Here is a 25,869-nt window from a genome sequence, read left to right on the forward strand (position 1 = left end):
AAACTCCGTTCGTGCCGTGTGAAGACCAGCGCCGTTCGCCGATCATCGAAGACTATTTTACTACTTTGATGTAGGTCGACTAAAGTAACAACGAATCTAACACACATTGAAGTGTCCTTAATATTATACGATAAAGTTATGGGTTCAAAATCCCCATCCATATCGTACAGCTTACTTAATCTTATCTCCCTTTAACACCCCAACATCAGTAAGTGCATTAACCAGCCTATTGCGGATGTCATGCCAAGTACGTTAATGGCATTTAGTACGTTGCTTCAACAACGCCCGCAAGATAGTCCACCCAAAAACCGTCCAAAGCGAAACACCTAACAAAGAGATGCGTGAGTACGGAAGAAGGGTTATAAAACGCTTCCCGATTAATTAACCGCCGCAAATGATTACCTCTCTTCCCGAACCAAGCCAACCAACACACATCGACGCAGTGTGTTCGAGTACAAACAGAGGGACCTACCACCCAGTTGTTGATACGCATTTGCACATTCAAATTCAACCCATCTTCAGCCGCACGGTACGCTCCCCTACTTTGCTTGGGGATATTAATTTCGTCGTGTTTATTTGTTTACACCCAAGTCTGGTGCTACCGTTTGTTGAGTTCGACCGCGACGCCACAACGGTCCGCTGGTACTATTTCTGATTTGCTGCTAAAGCTACTGAAGCAAAACGAGCGGTTGAAATTTGAGCTCGGTTCAATACACACAGCCCCCCCACAAACACATTAACCCTCCGGCGACCGCAAACGATCAAGATGCAACGGCGATCACTGCTAGAATTACGGCATCTTTCCACCTAATGAGTGGTGGACGTTGAAAGAAGATGTGCGCTTGTTTACGTCGACGTAACAGAAACCTCGCATACGCCACACCATCGATGATGGATGCGATGTGTAGTTTGGCGTTTGTAAATATTATAAAATTCCATTTCGAAAACTCTTTTCCAGCAGAATTCATCAACATTATCTGTTCTTCCTTTGACCCTAGACAACGCAATAATAGATCTTGTGCCTATGCACTTAATTTGATCGTTAAAGAAATACCAACCAATGTTGGATATGGTCAAAATAATCAAATCATTAAATAATCCACACTTTCTGGGGTCACCCTACAGCCATTAGCTGGGATCCTTAGGAATTGCGACTGCGATACTGATTGGAAAAAGGTCCTCTGATTTAGGTTTGTCTAAAACAAATATGTTCATTGTTTCAAAGGAGAATTGTGCAATGCTCAGAATGGACGGATTTTGCTGATGTTGTCCACGATCATCTTCATCGGTTGGACGGATGCTCAGGTCTCGGGATCTCTCTCATCAATACATTTAACGATCGTTCTAACTCTGACTCCCATAGGATATTCAAGCATTTCTCCATACGATGTTGGAATAGCTGAATTTACTATATCCAGTAGTTCAAGAAGCTTTTCACGATCTCTAACTTCAATGCTGGAAGATTGAGTTTGGGCAAATCTCCAAACGATAGTTCGTGGAATTTTTCATAATCTCCAGGATTACCACATGATTTTTTTTTTTAACTTATAGTCCAGTCTTTTAAAGCACTAGTTATATCCGCACCTAACCAATAAAATGTTGACAAACGACACAATCGTCCGGTACCCACCTCAACCTCGCCGATATCGATGACGTAAAAGTTGTCACCCTCGTCACCCTGCTGGATGATCGGTTCGCCCGGAAGAAAGTTGCAGGGAAACATTGCGTCGAAGATGTCCGACCGCTCGTTTTCATCCAGATGCGAAAACAGCACATTTTTGGCGATCGCTTTCGACAGGGCGGCCATCGTTTTGTAGTCCTTCGGTACAACCTTCTTCACGTAGCTGGTGGCGTCCTCCTCGGTGACGGGTTCGGCCGAGATGCCGCCCCGACGTCGTACCGGCGGTACCGCCGTCTGTGGCATTGGGCTCAAATCGTCGAGATCGTCCGGCGTGACTGCCTGCTTGCTGGCATCCAGCTTTGCCTGTTCCTGTGGACGAGCACAAAAAGATACAAATATTAGAAGAGGGCATGAGAGAATTGAACATGTAATTTGCTTGTTGAAACACCCAACCGCTGGTTCCTATCCATTAGCGCTCTTAATTACATCCCGAGAAGTGGCGATCCTTACACACTTGATTCGTCTGCTTTGCTTGATGCGACAATAATAGCGTATTAAAGTTCAACGCAACAGTGACGCCATTCAATCTACCCTTATTCCTTAGCGCCATCGTCATATACATTCGCTCCTCTGCCTAGTGTTCGTCTGCTTCGTCCTGAACTTTGTCGCAAACAAAATTACGACAGCCCACTGAACCCCACGTCGATTCTTATCATTTCTTCAGACATTTGACTTTCGTTTCGCCACACGCCACCGTTGCTGCGGTGTTGTACTTATCATTTCTCTTTCGTGGTCAGAGAATGATAATCTTTAATAGTGGGTTTGAAGTGGTCAAGAAGCATTGAATGTCAGCAATGATACCACAACCCCGATGGCGCACAAGCATTATGCCGCGTAAAAATAGACATCTATTTGTATCGATGCGGAGAGAGAAAATAGAATGGTAATATTAATATTTAATACTCCACGCCTGATTCGTGTGCCAGAAGCATTAGTAGCATAATATGTTCTACAAACTACTCGTACCATTTGGGGCAAAGTGCTTCGGCATTTACTTAAGGTGAATACATAGCGAGAAATGGACAATTGGTTTTCCTTTGTATACAGTAGTGTAAGGTCAAGAGATAAAAGGATAGATGTAAGATAGGTGTATGAGAACATCCTAATAAAGTACTTGTAAGCCCATGTTTGTATGGACAGAAATTATCAAGAAGGTACAAAAAATCCTCCCAGGTGACCCAGTTCCATCGTCACAGTTGTTGGAAGCAGAGATTATGATTCGCCAATTTTCTGAACCTTCTGATACTCGATAGCACTCGAGTTCCGTGAGATGGACGCGAGTTTTTGTCTTTCCCATCTTACGGTTAGTAATATCTGAGTAGTATTATATTTTATTAAATTTCCAAGTCTTAACTACAATACTTGGAACTTACTGGCGAATCTTCATCAGAACAGGGCACATTCAACATACAATTTGAAGCAATCTTCTAACTACGCAAACCTCGATATGTGTAACGGAACCTGAGGCAATCTTTAATCTCTTTTTTGATCATAGGTTGGCTTGTCCTTTCTCCAGTAGCGTTAGTGCTGTTGAAACACTAAAAACTATTAAGAGCTCAAATAACTTCGTGAAAGGTTTAAAGGTGTTAAACTTCTTATTTGAAAACCAATATATCTTGTATGATTGCCCTCTCATTGCGGTGTTAAAACACCAATGAAAGGGTAAACCAATTAGCCCAAAAGGGCACTTTGGAAGAGTCTCTATTTGACAAGCTTATCCTACTTCACGAGCAACTAAGTAGGTCTCATACGAAACTGTGGGTTCTTTGCATGCTTCGGTAGTTTGATAGCATATATTTAATTCCTTCCCAAGTCTTCTTGAAACCCAAGCTCCACAACATCTCAGGAGATCGCGAGTTCATCCGAATGATATCTACGCTTAGGTCTAACCATTTCGCACCGTGCGTGCATCCCCAGCAAACATGACAGGTCGACTCCAAAGTATGTGGATGTGGCCTCGGACATCACGATGTAGATCATCTTCTGTGGGCTGTGTGGAATACGACATCCACAGTATTGGACATCCACATTTTTCAGATCTGCTTTCGATGTTGCCTATCGAATGGGATTATTATTGTGATGCACCGAAGTCAGCACGAAGAAACATGGAGGCCATATCTAGAGCTCCAAATACTGATACTCTGAATATGAATCGTTAATAGCAGGACTTCGTCATGGACTACGAAATGATTGACAACAAAACGACTGAGTGTACCCAGGACAACGTGACTTCCCACGATAAAGACCCTCGCTATGAATAGCACTTCGGATGAAGGAATACCACGCAACGTAACAACGGGCAACACCCGGTATGGTGTCCTTTCTGGGTACTGAGGAAGAACAGACTCCTAATTAAAGTGAAAGGTGAACTGATTGTAAATTAGTTTTAAGAAATACGGCCTGGTCTATTTAAAAGAAACTACGGTTAAAATTAAAATATTATTACAACTAAACATACGAAAAATGCAAATATTAAAATCTTGCCATAATATGCAAACTAATAATCATAATAATAAATCATTAATTATAAAAAAAGCCCTAACAAATGTAACCAATTTAATCAAGATTGTGCGTCTCACCTGCCAATTAAAACGTCCTGCAATTAGTCTGGAATGTCATAATGATGTTGTATACTGCATGCAAGACAGTGTATGTGTTAATTGAATCGAAGCAAAATTTAATTAAACTGAATCTCGTTAATTACGATAGCAAGATCCCATCATCAAACTGTCGTTGCCACAGGGAATCCTTTGCAATGCTTTGAGCTGGTTGATTGTGTAGATGTGTTTCACCTTTATTTGCCAAATACTGGAGAGAAAAAAGCCCTGTAGCCCTGAAGTAACATAATGAGGCTTCTAGCTCTGAATGATAGCTCACAAAAATTCATGTAAATCAATTTTAAACAATTAAAAGTTTCATATGACGGTATAAGCATATGAAACTGGCTGCTTTTAAAGACACTTCAATGCTAGTCACAAAGAGTTGGAAAGTTCCTTCTTCGTTTGTCTCTATAACCTCAGGAAGTCTCCATTTCTTTGTTCCTTGGCATGACCCGTAGCCGGAAAGTCAGTATTCTACTAAATGAATGTTTCCTTCGTTTAAAGATCAATACAACTTCGAATTCAATTCGCATCATATCATTCGCACACCGTTTACGAATCAAAGACCGGAATTCTAGTAAGAACTAAGACTAAACATAATCCAATCAACACTCGTTCAGCCAAAATCTATGATAGCATTGCATAAATACCGAAACGTGTAAACAAATGTACCGACATGAAGGACGCCTTTCTGCGTTGTACGTTCACACTACACCACCACGTATCAACACGTTCGCCATTGGCATGAATGGATTTTTGGTCCAGCTTCAGCATCCATCCATTGAAGCAAACCCCATCTGCGCTACCCATCCGGTAGCCGCAAGCGACAAATCATAATAACACACAATCGTATGCATCTGCACAAACAGCCCATGGCAGGGTGAAGTTTATTCATGAACATACACTTAGCGCCTCCTCGCTCGAGAATCGGTGCTCTCAAGAATAAACAAAGCCCGCACACTTCTCATGTAGAGAAGCCGCGTATTCTGCCGTGGATTTTTTGTTTTGTTTTATTTCTAAACCAAACCAACCCGATTCTTCCACTTTCACTGCTAAAAATACATTTTTCGAGTACTACTTTCCATGCCCGAGTACCTCCTTCTCTATTCTTTGCGTGTTATTTCAATTTGTAACCGTGAAAAATGACTGTACAGGGAGCAAACTACCAGTTGAACAGCGAGCCTTTTTCTTCCACCTCACAACAGGACGGTACAGAGGGCACTTTAAATATCTTCCGCACATCGGGGGATGAGGGTGGCCAGAAACTGCGACAACCTTGACACATAACCTTTATGTACACTGCGGTGGGAAAATGCGGATCCGAACGATCCACGTTTCGATCCAAGCCTTGCGTGACTGGGCGCGATATTTGAGCGAGAAAAGTGCTTCCTTTAACACCGTACAAGGGTCAGTCAGTTAACAGGGCAGCAGCAACAGCAGCAGCGGCAACAATTTTCGGAGGGTGAAAATCATTTCCCACCGAACGGATCAAATCGGTCCTCTATTATTAGCATCCACGCATTAATGGGCATTTTTCACTTGACCCTCGACGAAATGGCAATGTTGGAAATATTAATGCGACTAGGCGATAGGTTTCGCTTACCTGCCGCTTTTTTTTGTTATCATTTATTCACCATCTACCAAGAATGAAACAACTTGGTACGAGCTACGGTTTTTGGGATTTTTTTCAACTTCAAAGCACTTTAACTGTTTTAACATGACCTGGACACAAAAATCGTAAAGATTCTTGAAAGCAAAAATTGCTTTCCTATCAGTGCAAACACGTCTCTGCTCTCATTCCCCAACTTTGGAACTGAATGGATCGAAGGTAAGGTGAATTGAATGTAGCTTTAAAATAAAGATAAAAAAAAGGTGTTTATTGCTGCAACCCTCGAACATGTAACACAATTTGAATATGAGTTTGGAACGTAGGTTGACACACAGGTTAAAAACGTAATGCAAGAGCGATCAACATAATCTTCAATTTATGTGGAAAATCAACGGAAAAATAATTTAAAATTTAACCATGAGTATGAACAGTAAATAGATCATGAAATAATATAAATATAATGTAAAAAGGTAATTAAACACTATTTACAGGCAAAAATAAAAATACATACATGGGACAGATAAATCAAGAAATGCCCAAATGAAGAGTAAAAAACAGAAAATAAGAAAATAGGAAGAAATAAAAGAAAACATGAACAAAACAAAACAAAAACAGAAAATAATACAGAAGGAAGAAGAAAAAGAAAACATGAACAAAATAACGAAAAAAATACAAATAAAAACGAAGTGAAATAACAAAAAAATACTGGAAGCAAGTTGCTAGCAAAATAGAAGCAAAGCAAGAGCAATAGCAAAATACATAAAGATACAAGTCGAAGTGAAAAACAAAAAAGTGTATGAACAAACAGATATTTGTGGCAAAACACAATCTAGATACAAACAAAAACAACACAAACATTATAAATGAAAGAAAAATAGATGAGATTAAAGGAAAATGAAGTTCGAAAACAACATGACAAATTAACAACCGTTGAATCAACAAGGAAATAGAATGCAAAAACGATAAAAGTTTCGTCAACGACTTAAATGACTGTTATTTTACATTAAAAAATCTACCCCAAAATGCGTATACCTTAGACTAAACTATTAAATAAGACAATTTAAAATATTGAAAAAAGGAGAAGCACGCAAACGTCATCCTCGGTGCGAGCTGGCCAATTACGGAAACATATGCTTCGCATCGTGTTGTCGTCATTTCCTTCGCTCCCTGCTTTTTAGCACTCTTCGCCAACGATACCCGTATAAATAATTCACTCATCAACCGTATGTATATCCTTATGATCCGGACCATCTGTCCGCTTCCTGTCGACAGCAGGGGGAGACTCGGTGAATTCACGCAACATTTTATACCATCTCCAACAGCACGTACAAGCGAGCAGCAAACAATCCAAATATCGCTAATTAACACGTTACATTAACAACGTCCGACGTTAATTACTCAAAACTTAAGCCTCACATACAGCACATCCGGAGGAAGGTGTCGGCCAATCCCCACACTGACAGACACCTTATGCTTTATGTTGCTTTCCCAGATCTCTGAGACACACAGCAGCAGCGTAACGTCAGTGTCTGTGGCGGAAGCGCATATTTTGGGACTTATTATGTTTCCCGTTTTGCATCTACCCCAAACCATACCGAAACTCGTTAGCCGTAGCTAGTTACAGCGAGCAGGAGAGCTTTCACTTCAATTATTCATTCGATTCGTTGTTATGTTGACTGCTGGAATTTGCCGTACAAATGGGCAAATCTTTGGAGAGCTTTGGAGGACGTCGCAGAGCAGCTTGGGCACCCACCAGCACCATCATCATTCTCATGTTCCTTTCGCTGTATGTATGATGTTACACAGCGAGGCGCACAACAACACATCAGTAGCTCGGCTACTTGTTGCGAAACCGGTGCTTATTTAAATTCTAATGCCGTCGTAGTACGCAGTTCTGGGGGTGCGGGAACTTTAACGTGTAGCTGTCACAAACATCTCAATGCGCCACGGGCACGCAATCTGTTACCTGTCTTTGGGATGGTTTTGTTTTACGCCGCTTTCGGTTCGCACACCTTGTAGCGCTTGAGTTCTGGCAACGGAGCAGAGTCACAATGCTCACAAGAACTTTTCGCCAGCGGGTAAGTTAAACGAGGTGAATCCATCTTCCAGCGTAACATGCGCCATTCCTTAAACAGCTGCAGGACGTACATCATCCGCACGCCGTGTGCGATATTTCTTCCGATGCGTAAGCACACACCAAGGTTTCTTATCTTAATCGTAAGAAGTTTTGTAATTTCGTTTTGCTGCGCCCACAATCCCATCCTGTGCAGCAGCAATGAGAGTAGAAGCAAAACAACGACAACTTAATTCTGAACCTAAACCTCAACTCCGCAGCATGGCTAGATGGTGCTGAACTTCCTGTGGCCCCGAAGACTTTGATTTATTAGATTAAACAACATCGCGTGAGTAAAAGCTTCGTCTCGTGCATCCATTTTCATTACGGTAAATCGAACTGGCGAAACGAAAAAGGGGTAATAGGAGCGTTAAGTGGCATGTTGTGGAGAAGCCGATGCTTATCATATTAGCGCCGGTCAAACGTTAAAGGAAGTTGAAAAGCACTACCACGACACCTTTTAGGGTAACATGAGACACAGCAGTTTGAGCAATATAAGAGCACCTTAAAGCTATATTAAGGTAGAATCTATCTCCATATATCCCCATTTGCATCGCACCGGTGTCAGATGTTTGGTACACGATGATGGATAGGTACACGGTACGCCACCATTTCCAATATGATTTATGAGTCAGTAAACAAACAGCCCGCCATGCTTTAATTTAAAATGAGTTGAACCCCCGCAGAAGCACAAACAGTCCTCCGTCGCGGCATCACTCCAACACGATAAATTAGCAGATGTCACCCGGTTGAAGCTCTCGCACCAATCACCATCACCGAGATCCTTCTCGAGGACACTGTTTGCGGGAACGCGGAGAACACAACAACAACAACCGGGTGCACAAGATGTATGACGTGACACACATTGTGCTGATCACTGATGAGGCACGGTTTGTCTACCCGGTACACGGTAGGAAGGAAGTTGCCGTCAAGAGCTCGAGCATGTAACAGGTCTAGCCTCTGGAACCTGTGTGGAGGTCGTACCCTGCCGTCCACATCCACAAAACACATCGTTTTCGGTAACAACGTGACTGAGACGAGACGCTAGTGCCGTCTCCATGCACCATGCATTCATTACTCAATCACCGCGCGAGGTGTATCGCTTGTCAAAGTTTTGATTCATTGCTCTCTTTGCGTTCCCGGGGCCGGGCGCTAGAATTTGTGTACCAAAAGGTCTCGTGTGTTTAGTGTATCACGTTTGGAACACTTGTTTTGAAGATACCCAAGTGCACCACGGGCGTCGCTGGAAGATAAGGACTAAATCAAATCAATGTCTGCTAGCTGGATTTATAAGGCAATTGCGCTAACCACCACCGCATACCAGGGCAGAGACAATCTCAGAAATGATTGATTAGATAAAGTTAATGAATCAATTTCTGCAGCCATCGGTAAGTTGGTGATGTTTAATATTTACAAGGAATAAGCTGTTAAGGGAGATGCGTGAGTGACACATGTGTGACCTAGTGACGAAAAGTTCTTAAGACCTTGAATAAAATCCTCCAATGTATCTCCAACAAAGGAGATATTACGGCCACGTGTTCACTGTCCCTACAATTACCCATAAACGACAAGACAATCGCATGCCGCACGTAGTCAACATAATAAAACTCATTTTACTAAGTATGCTCATTTTCCCCCAATAAAAACCTCAACGATGTGTTCCAAAAACAACTCTACTAAACCAACCCTCTCTCCCTCTTCACATCGCTGCTTCTCCAGACACGGTCAAAACACACCAGCTGGATGTTTATTTTTACATACGCTCGAATTGGTCGCCAACGCCAAATGGAATAAACGTAAGTTCATTACACGAACCGGCCGACCCGTCGAGTTATTAAAATGTACGGACTATATTTAGTGCACGCCACCTCATCTACGACCGTGTGCGTGTGCCAAGCCGTACTGTCTTTTGGCACGAGCCATTTCTCAAGTAGGCGCCAACGGCCAAGGTTTGCCATACGGCCGACGGCAACTTCAGGCCCCCTATGACATCCAGCAGTTGGTGTACAGGTTGGAGTGTACCGGCGTGACTGTGAGTAACCATGTATCATGTGAAGAGTGCCTCGTGGGTTCCCCTTGTGGAACTATTTAACACTCCACCCATCCTTCACTATTGTTACCGGCGTACAGTGTTGGGAAGAATGGGTCGACTTAAAGAGCCATCATTTTTCCGGACGCTTTAAGGAAAAGTTAAAGCCTGCAGTTGCAAGGTTTGAACAAATTGCAATACAAAATTTACACTTTATGTACTCAAACATATTGTACGTGAAATTGTAAATGGAAATGAGCAGAATGGTGCGAATAATGCAGACGTGCTCAAATGACGCAAATGCGCAGGAATTAGGGTTTCGGAAACCTTTTCAAGTCTTCGTACAAAAGCGGGCACACAACTTATGACCACTTAATTTTAGCTACAAAGAAGAGAAAGGCAGTGCTGAGAGTGCTCAAGAAAGATGAGCTAAATAATTATAGACAGTAAGCGTAAACAATTCATTTAGGTTCAAAACGTTCTAAGAAAATGAGTCTTACTAGAGTAATGTTTTGCACAGTGCGAGTCAGTGAAATAAGGGCACCAGTTTTTAGGTAAATGTTTTGCCGCTTTGTGACTAAAATGTTCCTTTAGCACTCCATACAAACTGACAGAAAAATATAGCCTGCAACAATTTTTTAATATTTTATTTATTTGTTAAAAGTATGACGGCTTGTCATCGTATAGTCTATTTTTTTAAATTTCATTTGTGCAAAAATTATTTTTTTTGAGATTCGTGCAAATATTCGAAAATTATTTGTTTTGGCTATTTTCAGACCTCTTGGGCAAGGTAAATTGATGTCAGGCGATGCCGTACAAATATAAACGAAAGATTTACAAAAAAAAAACTAAAATTTATAGCTAATTTATTCTGAAAAAAAAGTTTAAAAATCGTAACGTGGCAGCGAACGAACTGTCAACATGATTTATCAAATATTAGACTTTTTTTTAGGATAAATATACCTTTTTGATTGGGGCGGTCCGGTGGCCGGGGCGATAACAGCGCCAGTTTTCATACAACAGCACCGAGGTTCAAATCCCATCCGGACTGCCACCCTGTACGCAGGGTTGGCTACTCTGCTATAGGTAAAAGTCACAGAAAGCCAAAAATGGCAGGCCGAGACCTTTCGAGCACGATGGAAGACGAACAAGAATACCTCTTCGGTTTCACAATTTCTAGTAATCTTACACCCTCATTGTTTGAAATATTAAAAAATAATCATTAAAATATTATTTGAAGTTAACAAAACTTCCGAATCGAAAGGCATTTTTTTCAAAAAATGAGAAATCGCTCGAATAAAGAATACACTTTAATTTAACTAAGAGCTAATTCCCTGACAAAAGCTGATAAAATATATTTAAAAAAAGGTTTTGTACTAAAAATTGTAGCAACAACAACTGGGTTTTGGGAGAAAATAGAGGTATTAGTATTCGTATTGTTGATTTTAAATCGCTCGAATAGACAAAGACTTTTCTTAAATTAGTAAACAGTTTTCTGAAAGTAGAGAAGCTTCTATACAACACTATGTAATAAATATGGTAATTTTCTCAAATAATTTGTTTTAAAACTATTATCTCTCTCTCTGCGTAGAATCATCCAAGAAACACATAACAAATATAATCCTACCATTTTAGCCTCATCTAATTGCGAAATCTAATTCAAATGCCCCTTTTTTAATTTCCATCACTGTATCCTTACAGAAGCTCTCTCTAACTTTGAAACGAAACAATGTCCAAGCACAACTTCATCAATATCGCAGGAAGTATGCACAACTACACCACCGAGCAGCAGGCTCCCATTAAAATTGCTTCCGCTGTGCGTTAGCCAGCCGGCTACCAGACTTCCGGGACAAACTAATCGTTGATAAGTGATTAAAATATTTGTCCATAATCATCGCACAAGCCAAAGCACGCATCTTGACCAAATAATGGTTGGCAGGTTTCGCAGTTACACTACTATTTCTAGCCTGCTAGTTACTGCTACTGGACGGCCACCATCATCGTCGAATCGTCGAAACGAAGAATGAAATGAGCTTACGTCGCGTGCCATACCGTACCGTACAAGAAAAGCAGGAACCAACTGCTCCTGGCACATTTTGGATGGTGTTTGTCATCGTCCTCATTGTCACTGGAGTGGACGGCCGAGAGAGAGAAAGAGAGAGAGAGCAGACCCGTATAAAAACCATCAAATTATAATGTTAATGGCTTCCCGCCGATTGCCGTCATCCGTTTGACCTGTTGGTTGGGCAACAGTGAATTGCTCTTCTTCGCCGTGTTACTTCCCACTAATGTCCGTACAATTTCGGCCTGGCAACGATACAACAGGTTCTTCCGGTTTATAAAGATTATGAATTTTGATTCAACAGTTCGATTTCTTAACCTTATTTAACCTTATTATAGTTTAACAGTTTTCTTAAACTCGCCAATAGAGCAATAATATACTTTTTCTTTCCAATGTCCGATCCATCGCTATGTCGTTCCCTCATCTAGTGTGATTTATTTATGGTTCCGCCGATGTTGATTAGCAAAAAACAGGGACACGTCACCCATCAATAAATAAAACAGAAATTATACATAACTTTCCCTAGCCGGAGTGAGCCGATGAACCGGTTGCGGATTATTTCTATTCTGTCCAACACATCCGTGCAAGCAAGCGTACCACCACCGGTTACACCACCGGGTGCGGGTGTTGTCACTTGGGTAGTCGAGCGCCGAAAAAGCAAGAGGTGATATGTAGGTTCCATTTTTGAAAGGACGTGATCATTAATAATAATCAAATCTATTGCCCGGTAAAGCATAACAATGCCCGCAGCACCGTGCCGGAATGTAGGCGATGCGATAGACAGAAAGACGTTCAAGACTGAAGAGAAAGAAAAGAGTGAAACACGGCCAGTATCACCAGTAAACCAGCATTACTTATTTGGGAGCATGTGTGCTAGCGACGATAGCGACTAGTTAGAATAATTTATTGACGCTGCATTCAAGCCCAGAGATTCGATTTATTTACGTATCGAGAGTTGTAACACGATACAAAGTGTGACAACCTAATCAGCAAGTGCGCCGCTATGACATCTACCAGTAGAGGCTTTGCCTATGAATTATTAAAGTGTAAGTGAGATGCTAGAACTTAATAGCAGCAAACTCAACCACATGCAGCAAAGAATTTACTCATGCTCGTTAATTTATTTTGTTCAGCAATTTAATTAACCCAATCGCTGAAGTCAACAAAGACACCGCCAAAACCGTTTCGATCCTTTGAAACTGCGGAACAAAACATGGCCTCATTCAATTATGCTACAGTTTAGCAAATCTGTATCTTGGTCATTTTTTATGTAACCACGTAAGCTTCTTCCATTTAACCTTCCTGACATAGTCCGAATTCAAACAAACACGCACACGCTTACATACACGCACAATCTGAACCGTAATGGGATGCAATTGAAGCTAATTTATGACCCTGCGCAAATAACGTACCGAGTAAGGGAGGCGACAGACCGCTCGAGACACTTTGTCTTGCGATTGTTTTTAGCTTCGGCGGACCTCACCAATGTGATGATGGCGTGTAATATATTTCGTACCATTTAATCTAGCTGAACCGGGCGAAGAAATTTCGTGTGATAAGATGTCCCGGAAATTTAAGTATACGCCATTCTTCCTAATATTCCTAGCTATTTTGTCTACAGCACAGTATGTTACCGTCTACTCGAAGAAACATCTGACACGCGTTAATCACTAATTAACAATTGCCCCCGAAATTCTCAACTGGACATTCTTGCATCTCACGACTGCAGGCAAAACTGTCGCTCCTAATTGAAATATCATGTAACAGAAAATTGTTTCTTTACATTTCTCGCCCATCCAACCACCAGCCATCAGCACACAACTCAACGGAGGCAAAGGTAAATATGGCTAGAATCTAAATATTGTTTTTTTTTTTCTGTACCCCGCGAAAGGCACAGCGAGAATGGTCACCCACCCATTTAAACAGCTGAAAACAGCTGACAGGCTACGTCCGTGCACCGTGGGGAGTAATTATGGCGCGAGTGAAACGCATGTCACGGCGGCGTGTTGTCCATGTCACACAGGTCGATCGCCGACCAAAACGGACAACGAACACAACGCCAAACGGTGGATAGCTGGTTGGTTGGTTTGAGGACTAAAAATACCACTCCAAGATATTCTCAGCGGCCCGCGAGCACAAAAAGACAGACCGACTTACTGCAACAAAAGGCAAGTCGAAAAAACCAAACAAATTTCGGGTCGGATCATCGTTCGATTTTTCCTTTTTCCAATGTGGAACGTAACGATGTTATGCAATTGGTTGGGGGATAACGAGAGCTTTTACAGGGAAAAGACTTCTATCAGTAGAGTGTTTTGATGACTAGCTGTATAAAACAGCCGAGCATTCCGAGATGGTGATCTAAATTCTAGTTACAATTTAAATTTATTGCTACAGAACGAAGTTCCACATTCCGATCGAACGCCGGCAAAACCAGCTGTTCGCATTTGTTAGTCAATCGTCAACTTTCATCACTCTACTCTTGTCTCTCTCTCTCACTCTCTTCTTTCGTTTTTTGTAGTATCACACACACACACAAGCGCGACAAATAAGTTGTCCCCCATGACAGCTGTGCCACGTATTTTCGAAGGATCTAAATAATTCCTTGGCAACAGGCCAACCACTGCTTAGGATTTGGTCCTGCTGCAGTTGGAATTTGTCACCTGATTCAGAGCATCGAAATTGGTATGGGAAATCTAACAACGAATAATACATCTAACTTTGTTAGAACCATCGCTTTAGCCTAACCTCCAACCGCATCACCTCCCGTGTAACCTTGTGTGACCACGTGCTCCACACTAGACCACACACTAGGCGCCTCCATCGTTATCGAGGTTTATCAAATTATACGACGTCTTGGGTTGGGTTGGTCCGGAACGATTCGAACTGTGCCACCCATGGTTCGCTCCCCTACCCACGGCGGTTACTTAATCTAATCAATCCAAGGAAGCGTCAATGACGGGCGCCCCGTATATACCTCACTCATTCCGGTGTGATGGCTGGCGGTTGAGGTTTGAAGCTTCCGGGCTTCGGATGAAGTTGAGCGCTGTATTACAACCCGTTGCCGATATCACCCGGTAGAACTCGGGACGGGTAAAACTCACTTGCCAAATTCGATTTAAACTACCTGGAATATCTTTCCTTTCCGCTTACTTTTCTCACTGACACTGCACACTGATGAGTTATTCACTGTCCGTCCAACGGAACCTTAAACCAACACAGTAGACCTGGTAAGGTAAACACCACGGAACACCACAACACAATATGTACACACGCTTATTAAACTCAGAAATTGAAACTCCACTGTAACAAAACAACAACCACAAAAATGCACACCCCAAAAACGTCAGAAAATGGTTTAAGCTCGCACACTTATTCCGAAGGTCCGAACACGACTGGGAGCATTCCGCGGTGTGTTCCAAACGCTTAACACTCATGCTCTCAGGCGTGCAAAATGCGCTCGGACAGCATATTTTTAGAATCGTACAAGATCTCGGTTGGTCAGTTGCTGGTAACAGCACCCTCTCATCGAACATGTTTTCGGCTTTTTCGAATGCTTACTCCCGCGCGGATTGGATTCTTCACTGGCCGAATCGAGAGCACTGTATCTCTTTACCTATACAAACCCACCACACAACAACAACAACAAACATCTTCAAAGACCCCAAAAAGCGACCGGCTAGAACCATCCAATTGGTGGACCACTCACGCTCGAACATTAACCGTAAGAGAAAGATAAATAAACACTCCTACCGTCGGTTACCGCACGGACAATAACAGTGGACCCAAGTGGACCATGGACCAACAACGGTCTCTTGCACGACACATCCAAAAGAGCGATGGTTTCGTTAAGTACCGGTTGGGTTTGACAGGAATTTCAAATTGGAGACCTGGAGACCTGAAAATAATACACCCACGATTCACGATCACCGGGATGCACACACGAGACACACACACGCACGTAAATATGTGTCACTGTCCGTGCGCTCAGGCGGACTTAATCTTAATCTGCCACTTGTTGTGCACAAATCACTCTCGACAGCATGGTACATGGCGCGTAAGGGGGTTACAGGGTGTATGTCAGATTCGTTCCAATAACTCGCTCCGACGCAACCCGAGACACAGCCCACATTTCCTTAATCCCTGCGCTTGAGATGACACCACGTAAGCAGACACTGGGGACAATTTTGTTTTTTGCGTCAGTCGAATCGAACGTTACGAAGCATTGAACGATTTTTCAATTTTCCACCATTGGAGCCCGATACACCCGAAGAGCACAGGAAGCACTATCACACGCCTCACTAGTAGAAACAACAACCGCACCAATAAACATTACTTTATGCACCTCGTTAATTGAATTTACGACCAATTGCCGTAACTTCCCGGCACTGCACACAAGATAAGATATGCAAAAGAGTATCTCCGTAACTGCTACGCTTGTTACGCGCCCCAGTCAAACACTGCACACCGTACGGAAGCGGGCGACCCTTGGCAGTTAAACGCAGTTAAAACGCACCAACCATCTGTAAAGCCAAAGATCACAACCTCAAATCACACACGGGACGAGACAAAACAGTGCAACAGGCCGTAGTTCCGTAAAGATCCGTTCAAGGTACGCGCCAACCGACGACTAAACCGAGCGGTTCGGCTTTACGTTCACGTCGTTTGGCGCGCGACCAAGAGACACATTTACGCAGACACCAACACGAAGACTACCGTACCCCCAAACTCTGGGCTGGTTTGTAACGCCCAGTAACGCTGTCTCGTTACTGCCGCCGCCTTTAGTCTGCGTTCCCTTAAAGCCTCACGTTCCCTTTACGTCGGGTGGATGGGTGTGGGTGTGCTTGTGTGTGTAAGCGTGTTCCGGTCGTTACATTTATAGTAGCGCATTCGAGTGTTCAGGGAACGGTCGGCGATGGGGCGAGCATCTTGAACGAACTCTTCCCCACATGGCAGACCCACAAGTGTGTCAGGTCTCATCGGACGTCGATGTGTTGGTAAGTTGTGTCTACTGCCGTTGTTTACGATTCCGATGTTCCGCTGCAAGGCGAATTGTGCGGTTACGGTGACGGTTGGGGATAAGGGTCAGGATGATAAGTCATGAAACAAAGTTACTCTCTCTCATCGTGCTTGAAGACACAGAGAGACGTCGAACCGCATGGCAGTGTTGTTGTGTGCTTGAATTGATACAGAAATAATTTTAATAACAGTTGGGTTACTTTAATTTCGTTAAAGCAACATGAACTTTTAGAGAAATATCTTCTTTTCTATAAACACAAAACATGTCTCTATCTGGCACTACAACCTCGAAAGGTTGGGAAAGGGATTTTCCCTTGATTTGATTTCCCCGTAGCTAGACAGTAAATCTACGAGTACGAGAAAGTGTTCTAGATAGGATTTGAACCCCTATCCTACCGTGGAAAGGCCTGCACCGCTAACGCCTCAACATCAAAAACTGATATCAACAAACAAATATCCTCTTTGCTATAATGCCGCTCCGAACACACTTTAAATGCTTCATTTATTTCTTAACACAATCATCTGCCTCCCTCTCGCCGCCCTAACCCAGTCGTCACTCATCAGTCCGATGATGTAATCAAAATAAACAGCGGAACCGTACGAGAGATGACCTATTTTAAACGTACCGGGCGTTATTAATTGACCCTTGCAAAATTAGTCCATCAGTCCAGAGGCCCAAGTCCAGGCCGGCAATAATCGTTAAACTACACTACCACCACCGAACATGTACATCCCATTAAACGATACTAAGTCGGACGGCGAAGGCGGTGGGCCTTATAATTCTTCACCAACCGTATCAAATTTATGAGCTTTCCTAAATGATGCTTAAACGCCGGCATTCCTGCGTTTCGAGCTATTGGCATCAAGTGTAATTGAAAACAAATGTGTTGAAACTGGAACGTATAATGGCAGTACTTTCTTCTTCTAGCTACATTTCACTGCTAGAGCCATACGTCACTTGTATTTCTTGCATTCTCAGTCATTCCACCGACCACCGACTACTGTCCAACGTGTTCAATATCAATCCCATCCTTACTCAATCATCCCCGTCCTTTCAAGCTTCCAGGCGAGAGTAACAAAATCAAACAGCACTGCGAAGAATAAAAATATAGCCATTGGCAGCGAAAATTACACAACAATTGATGAGAAAAACAATCCTTCTGCTCAGCGGTAAAAATATGGCCCGAGGAAACCCTGCTCAATACAGCAAAAAACAGGAACGAATCGTATCAAGTATTGGCTAGAAAGCATAAAGGGACGAACATCAGAAAAACCTTCCAAACCTAATGGCCAGGAAAAGGGGCCAGGAAAGCGAATGGCCAATGATGAGATCGTGCCCAGGCGCCAGAAGACAACTGGGAGTTATAAATCCTTACGAGCAGCACTACATCTGGTACAAACATCCGTGCCGCATGTCATTTTATCCTTGCGGTATCCACACTACTCGGTTTGGTTCGGTACCGACATCCGGCCGATATAATAACCATGATCATCGTCCGTAATGCTGATGGATGGCGATAATGATGACGAGCGGAAATGTGCAGTTTCGGAAATGAAATGTCTAGCAACGCGTTTCGCCGAATCGTAACCATCATCCAAACCAACGCTCGATATGGTTTTTTCTCTGGTTCCCAAATAATATGCTTGAAGGTAAAAGTCTTGAAGTGTGAGATGAGTTGGTGATATAGATAAGATGTAGCCTGTTTGATGTTACAAATCCATTCACAATAGGTTGCAATCCAGCAAATATTTTGTAATTACAATCACACAATAATTTTCTATGAACAGTCTCTTCCGTTTGGTCAGCGAATGCTCTTTGTAGTTTTAAAATGGCGCCTAAAGTTAGGCAATCTCAGCACACCGACGTTATATTCAAATTGAATACTACTGAAGATTAAATCAGATTATTCAAATGAATTAGAAAGCCTCAAGTAATGAAGTAGAACGCAATACAATGTGTTAAAATGTTAGTTATATAAATTTTGCTAGTTGAATAAATAAAAAAAATAACAAAAAGGTTTAATATAGTTTCTTAAAAACATCCATAATAAACATACACTCCAGATCAAGTCTATCGTAAAGAAATTCTAAATCATCGTTTTTTTTGTTTCTAGAAATAAAAATGATAAAAATCACTACTGCTCAGTTAGTGATTTGCGTACCCGTATTGGCAGAATGTATCTTTTCTTCGAACCGTGTTCATTTCCATAGCCATTTCTAAGAAAAAGAAATCACCACAAAACCACGAAACTCTCTCCCATCGGTGTTGTACCTACCGCGAATCCGTATCATTACTTTCCTTTTCATCCTTCGCACAACAACTCCACACACGTGTGTGTCTGTGTGTCGGTGTATGTAGCTCGCTTAAGACTAGGTAAATATTTGCATCCAACCCGAAAAAGGGACTTACCTAAAGAGAAAATACAAGAAAAAAAAAGACTTACGTTAGCAAAATACGGGACAAAAACATTGATCGATGTAGAACCATTTCACTGTGCTTGGTGGTGGTAGTGGTTCAATGATGTCGACCCAAAAATCATCAATAATACGTGTCGAATAGAAAATAAAAATATTCAATAAAATATGGTTTAAAACAAGTGAACAAAAACATCATAATCATATTGCATGAATATTTAATATTGTGCAAAATAAACGCCAACTTCCACAATCTAGGGCAAATCGATGATCGTTCGCTGTAACGCATAAATATGATATATAATTTATGTGAAAAAACAAACTGTCAACAGCGCAACTGTCCGGTGCTTCCCATCAGTGCCAGCATACTCCATTATTATTACTCACCAATGGCAAGGTCAACATGATTTCGCCTTATTCCGGTTGCCGACTGACACGGATGGTGAAGTTGGTGGTGATTTTTTTCGTTCGGCTTTTATCGCTAAAATATGCTGTCCTTGCTTTGTGTTTTCGCAGCGGAAAGATTTAGCATGCAAACCACTGTGTACCGAACACTTTCACCAAACGCAAGGACATTTAAGAAGCGTTTGCCGCTACACGGTCGCCCGTCGTCTCTTTTTGTCTCTTTTTTCGATCTTTCCACAGCGGGGAGGAGTTTTTCCGGATTTATACCCACATTTAGCATTCAATTATACCACTTCCTATCACTGTAGCGATCGTTCAAAGCACACCGAAACCGGGATAAAATCGAAATTGTTTTGAATCAATTGCAGTTTGAATTTTTATTCGTGTGATTGCGATCGATCACTCATATGTTCACTTATTGTCCAACGTTTGAATTATTCTCACACTTGCCCCGATCGCCAAAAACAAAACCCCCAAACAATCTTCATTAGGGCACGAGGTCCTTCTTTCCGATTTTGGTTTGCTGAAAATTAATTTCCCTTCATTTATCAACTTTCCCACACGGGGTTTCGCGTCGGTCCCACCAACCGCCGCGTTGATTAATAATTTGTTTTTACTTTTTCCTTTCCGCATCTCAACCGCAACGCGATAGCAGAACGAATGATAAATATGGAACAGGACGCGAACCACGAGCGAGAGAGCAAAAAAGAAAACCACATCCCACCCCAGAAGGGAAAATATTTCAATTTCACAGCCGGCTTACACCCTTCGCACGCTACCCGACTTTTCCATCAAACCGGATTTATGGGTGTGTGCGTGTGTGCGTTTTCGCAATCGTTGCAAATTATTCTCGATTTACTCGACCACTTGAATATGCGCCACCCCCCTACCCCCCCTTCCAGGATCCACCTTAACAGGTCGAGAACTAAATTATTTGCGATTACCGCGAGTGTACGATGATTTGTTCGAGAGGTTTTATTTGATTAAAGAAATTTAAATTACTTCCACCACCAACTTTGCTAGCTTAGCGTGGTGTGGAACAGTTCCAACCGGCCTGACACCGTTTCCAGATGTTACAGGTTGTCGATTGCCTTGAGGAACGCGCAAGGCAATGCGAACTATAGCGCACCGTATTGTTTTTCTCTTGAAGGTCAGCCCAACGTTTATCCATGCGGGCTCGGCAAGAAACACCCCCCGGATGGTATGCAAAGAAGTACAAAGAGCTTTGGAGCCCTTTCGGTTGGAAAATGGGAAGTTTCAGTCGGACCAGTGGAAAAAGGGAATTTTAAAGTGGAACCCGACGCTGGCGCGACCCATCTGGACCGGGCTGATACATCGCCCCAAGGGTTGGTGGCGGGCGCACGTGGAGCAAAGGATTCAGTTCATTAGCAACAATGTGGTGCCTTGTGAACCCAATCGCAACCAGTACCGTAATAAACGAATAGACGAGAAGGGGGGTGTGTTTGTTAGTGGATATGTTGTTTTTTTTTTATTTAGGTTAATTAAAAGGATGCCTATAAATTAAAGATGAGTGTAAAACAGACAAATCGGTCATTGTGTTAGCACCGAAGCAAATGTTCTCGTTTGCTGCATACATAATTTAATCCTTTTTGGATGAAACATATGAACTTTCTACAGTGTTCATTAGCTTTGTTGTACTTATTAGACTGTAAAAGTCCTTAAAGTCCTTTAAAATCCTAACGGTCAAAAGGACCGAACCTGGCGAAAGGAACGAACCTGACAAAAGAAACGTACCTGGCGAAAGGATCGAACCTAGTGAATGGAATGAACCCAGTGAAAGGAACGAACCTGGCAAAAGAAACGAACTTGATAACCTGATATCCTGAACCTGACAAAAAGAACGAGCCTGGCAAAAATAAAGAATCTGGCCAAAGCAAAGGTCCTGGCGAAAGGAAACAGGTATTGATTAGTTGCACGACGTTATGAACTATCGTTATGAGTTCACTTTTTACCGCTAGTAACAATTCCGTACAAAAATCCGTTAGAACAGTTCCCTTGGCAATATCTCTTACCATCAGTTACGACAGCTAATTTCCCATCTAAAGACAATCTTCCAGATCATTCAAATTGAATCATCGAGCATTGCTTCCAGCTCTTTATCCTCCAACTTTGCAGACGCTCCGGTACTTCCTTCGTTTTGAAAAACAAAATGGCAACTCGTGAAACGTGTAGAGCCACCCCTGACACGCTTGTTCAACCAGAGCATGGATTAATTTCAACCAAAGTTGAATGACTATCGGTAGCCGACTTATTCTAATTGAAATAATAAACAGAACTCAACAAATTCTTCAGGTATAGTTATCAAAATTATACCTCAACGTGCTAAACTAAGTCAAACGTTTGATAAGAATTAAATTATTTTATCCTTCAAATTCAACATACAAACGGTTCGCACCAAACAACAATCAAGCTTTAAGCTTGCATTTAAAAGTTTCCCTTTATTCAATCAATCCATCCACACAATCCATCAATCAAACTGTTGATGTCCTTTCGGTGTTATTCTTCCGAGAAAAGAACCGCCAGCACTGTCCCTGTTCCATGGGGGGTGGGGTAGGGGGGTTGGGAGAGAGAAAGCTTCTTTATGCCAAGAGCCATGGAAAATATTTCGACCATTTTAATGGAAAACCCCACAAACAATGCAACACCACCAAACAATCAAAAATCCATCAAACTCAATACGGAAGCAAATCTCACGGGATTAATTCAAGCTGTGCAAAAATGCTGTTCCTCCATTCCGATTCCACGCCCCCTCTTTCAAACGTCACGCGCTTGCTGTCATTCAACAGCACGTCTTATTTAGAGGGCATTAATTGTTGAACGGGGAAAACGGGCGGCGAAAACGAATGCCATTCATTAATTGCCGTTAAGTGGAGATGAATGGTGAGTGTCAAAAGCTTACGGCAAATGACAATTTATCCCATTGTTTAGCGGAAGATTAGGATGATTTTTCTTTCGAACATGGCAAACAGCACAGGATTGCAGATTTTTTTTATCGCATTCCAGTGGTTTTGTTGAAAAGGCATGATTACATGATGCAAACTATTTTACAAATAATCCAAATCGAAAATAGGATTTTGCTAACGCAACACAGCAACAACAGCGGTAACACAAATAAGCAGAAATCGATTTTCTCGTTTTGATCCGATTAAAGTGAACCGCTGCCTTTCGCAAGGGCTTGCGCCAATACGCTTTCGGTTGTTCTTTCCCGCGTGTGTTGCGTCGTTCGTGGTGTACCCTTCCCTCAAGGACTCCGTACCAAACGCTCTCATTCACACATTCTGTTGCATAAACACATGCGCTTCGTTCTACAAACGATGCATTTTTTGTTAGTGTTCTTTTATGCTGCCCGAGGTAACAGAATGCAACACACATTGCAACCGTTTGAATGTGGTGGAAAAATGACAGGGATGTGTAACCTTGAACACAGAATGAAACAGGTTTGAAAATGCTAGTCGTTTTGATGGGTCTAGATTTTATTATTTAAGTTTAAAGATTAACATTTAGGATTTAAAATTGTGCAATTTTTATAATAAAACAATTCGAACAATTTTTTTGAAATAAACTTTGAAATCCCTTTCCGTGCCGCATAGAATTGAGCATACCGCCATTGAAAGCAGGGAGGCGCCACCGATAGCCATGCGTCGTGCTTGAAGAGCTCAACCAAACAAAGGATGAGTGCGAATCAACCACCCACGATAAAAACACACAACTGACACGATTATGCACTTTTATCAACCCGACACAGAGAAAGCATAAAAAAAATGCCAAGATTGAGGTCGAAAGGACTTCAGCTTCCTTCGGTACCAGATGCCGGTTGGCCGGGTACGGTACCCTGTGCCTCTGTGTGTACATATGCCGCTGCAACGGTTGCACAGGAACAGGAAATGTACTTTTCTGCAAGCAAGTGCACCGTGGTAAGCCTTTTGCATCATATGCACTCAATGCATCCTCTGGCCGTAAGCAGACACGGCTTGAAAGCGAGTATGACAACAGAAAAATGGAGCGAGAGAGAGAGACAGGACAGACAACCCTTAACGGAAGCTTTTACTAACCAGGCTTCCCCGAACCACGCTTAAAAACCCACGCCCCGGAAAAGCATTTAGCAATGTTGTTCTTCCGCTGCTAAACTTAGCGGAGCGCTGTTACTGCCAGGCTAATGTAAGTGGTGCCTTGGTTACGGCAACCAATTGTAAGCAAAACCGGTCGTCCGATGGCAAAACCTCATTATCGAACGCACGGTGGAAGTTTGAGTTCTGATAAATTTATTACTTTCGCTCGTTAAAATTTATGCACGGTGAAAAAGTCCACACGCGCTACAATCAGACCGTGAACGGATGGAGGGTTCAAAAAGGGGAAAAGTTTGCAACAATGTTTGCAGCGGAGCTTACTTTTTTGCAAGTTTTTAATGAATTTAGTCCCACCAAGCCGGTGTGTGTATTTGAATTGCCTTCCACCCCCACCGAGGGGAATTGAATGCGAGAGAAAACCCCAACCCAAGTTACAACAGCTACCCCGCTTGCTTATCATGTAAAATGTGTGCGACGAAATTTTCCATGTGTTCATTTCCATAGCCATTTCTAAGAAAAAGAAATCACCACAAAACCACGAAACTCTCTCCCATCGGTGTTGTACCTACCGCGAATCCGTATCATTACTTTCCTTTTCATCCTTCGCACAACAACTCCACACACGTGTGTGTCTGTGTGTCGGTGTATGTAGCTCGCTTAAGACTAGGTAAATATTTGCATCCAACCCGAAAAAGGGACTTACCTAAAGAGAAAATACAAGAAAAAAAAAGACTTACGTTAGCAAAATACGGGACAAAAACATTGATCGATGTAGAACCATTTCACTGTGCTTGGTGGTGGTAGTGGTTCAATGATGTCGACCCAAAAATCATCAATAATACGTGTCGAATAGAAAATAAAAATATTCAATAAAATATGGTTTAAAACAAGTGAACAAAAACATCATAATCATATTGCATGAATATTTAATATTGTGCAAAATAAACGCCAACTTCCACAATCTAGGGCAAATCGATGATCGTTCGCTGTAACGCATAAATATGATATATAATTTATGTGAAAAAACAAACTGTCAACAGCGCAACTGTCCGGTGCTTCCCATCAGTGCCAGCATACTCCATTATTATTACTCACCAATGGCAAGGTCAACATGATTTCGCCTTATTCCGGTTGCCGACTGACACGGATGGTGAAGTTGGTGGTGATTTTTTTCGTTCGGCTTTTATCGCTAAAATATGCTGTCCTTGCTTTGTGTTTTCGCAGCGGAAAGATTTAGCATGCAAACCACTGTGTACCGAACACTTTCACCAAACGCAAGGACATTTAAGAAGCGTTTGCCGCTACACGGTCGCCCGTCGTCTCTTTTTGTCTCTTTTTTCGATCTTTCCACAGCGGGGAGGAGTTTTTCCGGATTTATACCCACATTTAGCATTCAATTATACCACTTCCTATCACTGTAGCGATCGTTCAAAGCACACCGAAACCGGGATAAAATCGAAATTGTTTTGAATCAATTGCAGTTTGAATTTTTATTCGTGTGATTGCGATCGATCACTCATATGTTCACTTATTGTCCAACGTTTGAATTATTCTCACACTTGCCCCGATCGCCAAAAACAAAACCCCCAAACAATCTTCATTAGGGCACGAGGTCCTTCTTTCCGATTTTGGTTTGCTGAAAATTAATTTCCCTTCATTTATCAACTTTCCCACACGGGGTTTCGCGTCGGTCCCACCAACCGCCGCGTTGATTAATAATTTGTTTTTACTTTTTCCTTTCCGCATCTCAACCGCAACGCGATAGCAGAACGAATGATAAATATGGAACAGGACGCGAACCACGAGCGAGAGAGCAAAAAAGAAAACCACATCCCACCCCAGAAGGGAAAA

At 42.2% G+C, this 25,869-nt stretch overlaps 1 protein-coding gene across 13 annotated transcripts in view; it reads right to left on the bottom strand.

The window, feature by feature from the left end:
* Positions 1 to 25,869, bottom strand: part of LOC118509605 (cAMP-dependent protein kinase type I regulatory subunit) — a 63,234-nt gene that overhangs the window by 8,940 nt on the left and 28,425 nt on the right. For 2 of the 13 annotated variants that reach the window (XM_036050402.1, XM_036050401.1), the window contains one exon: positions 1,631 to 1,990. In XM_036050402.1, coding sequence (XP_035906295.1) covers positions 1,631 to 1,990 — 360 coding nt within the window. Of the gene's footprint in view, positions 1 to 1,630; positions 1,991 to 15,068; positions 15,395 to 16,436; positions 16,778 to 19,386; positions 19,409 to 19,912; positions 20,359 to 25,869 lie in introns of those variants that run through there. The other 11 variants (XM_036050404.1, XM_036050409.1, XM_036050405.1 and 8 more) reach the window with 11 other exon arrangements.

This window comes from Anopheles stephensi, chromosome 3 (assembly GCF_013141755.1).
Source record: "Anopheles stephensi strain Indian chromosome 3, UCI_ANSTEP_V1.0, whole genome shotgun sequence".
In the NCBI taxonomy this organism is placed as follows: domain Eukaryota; kingdom Metazoa; phylum Arthropoda; class Insecta; order Diptera; family Culicidae; genus Anopheles; species Anopheles stephensi.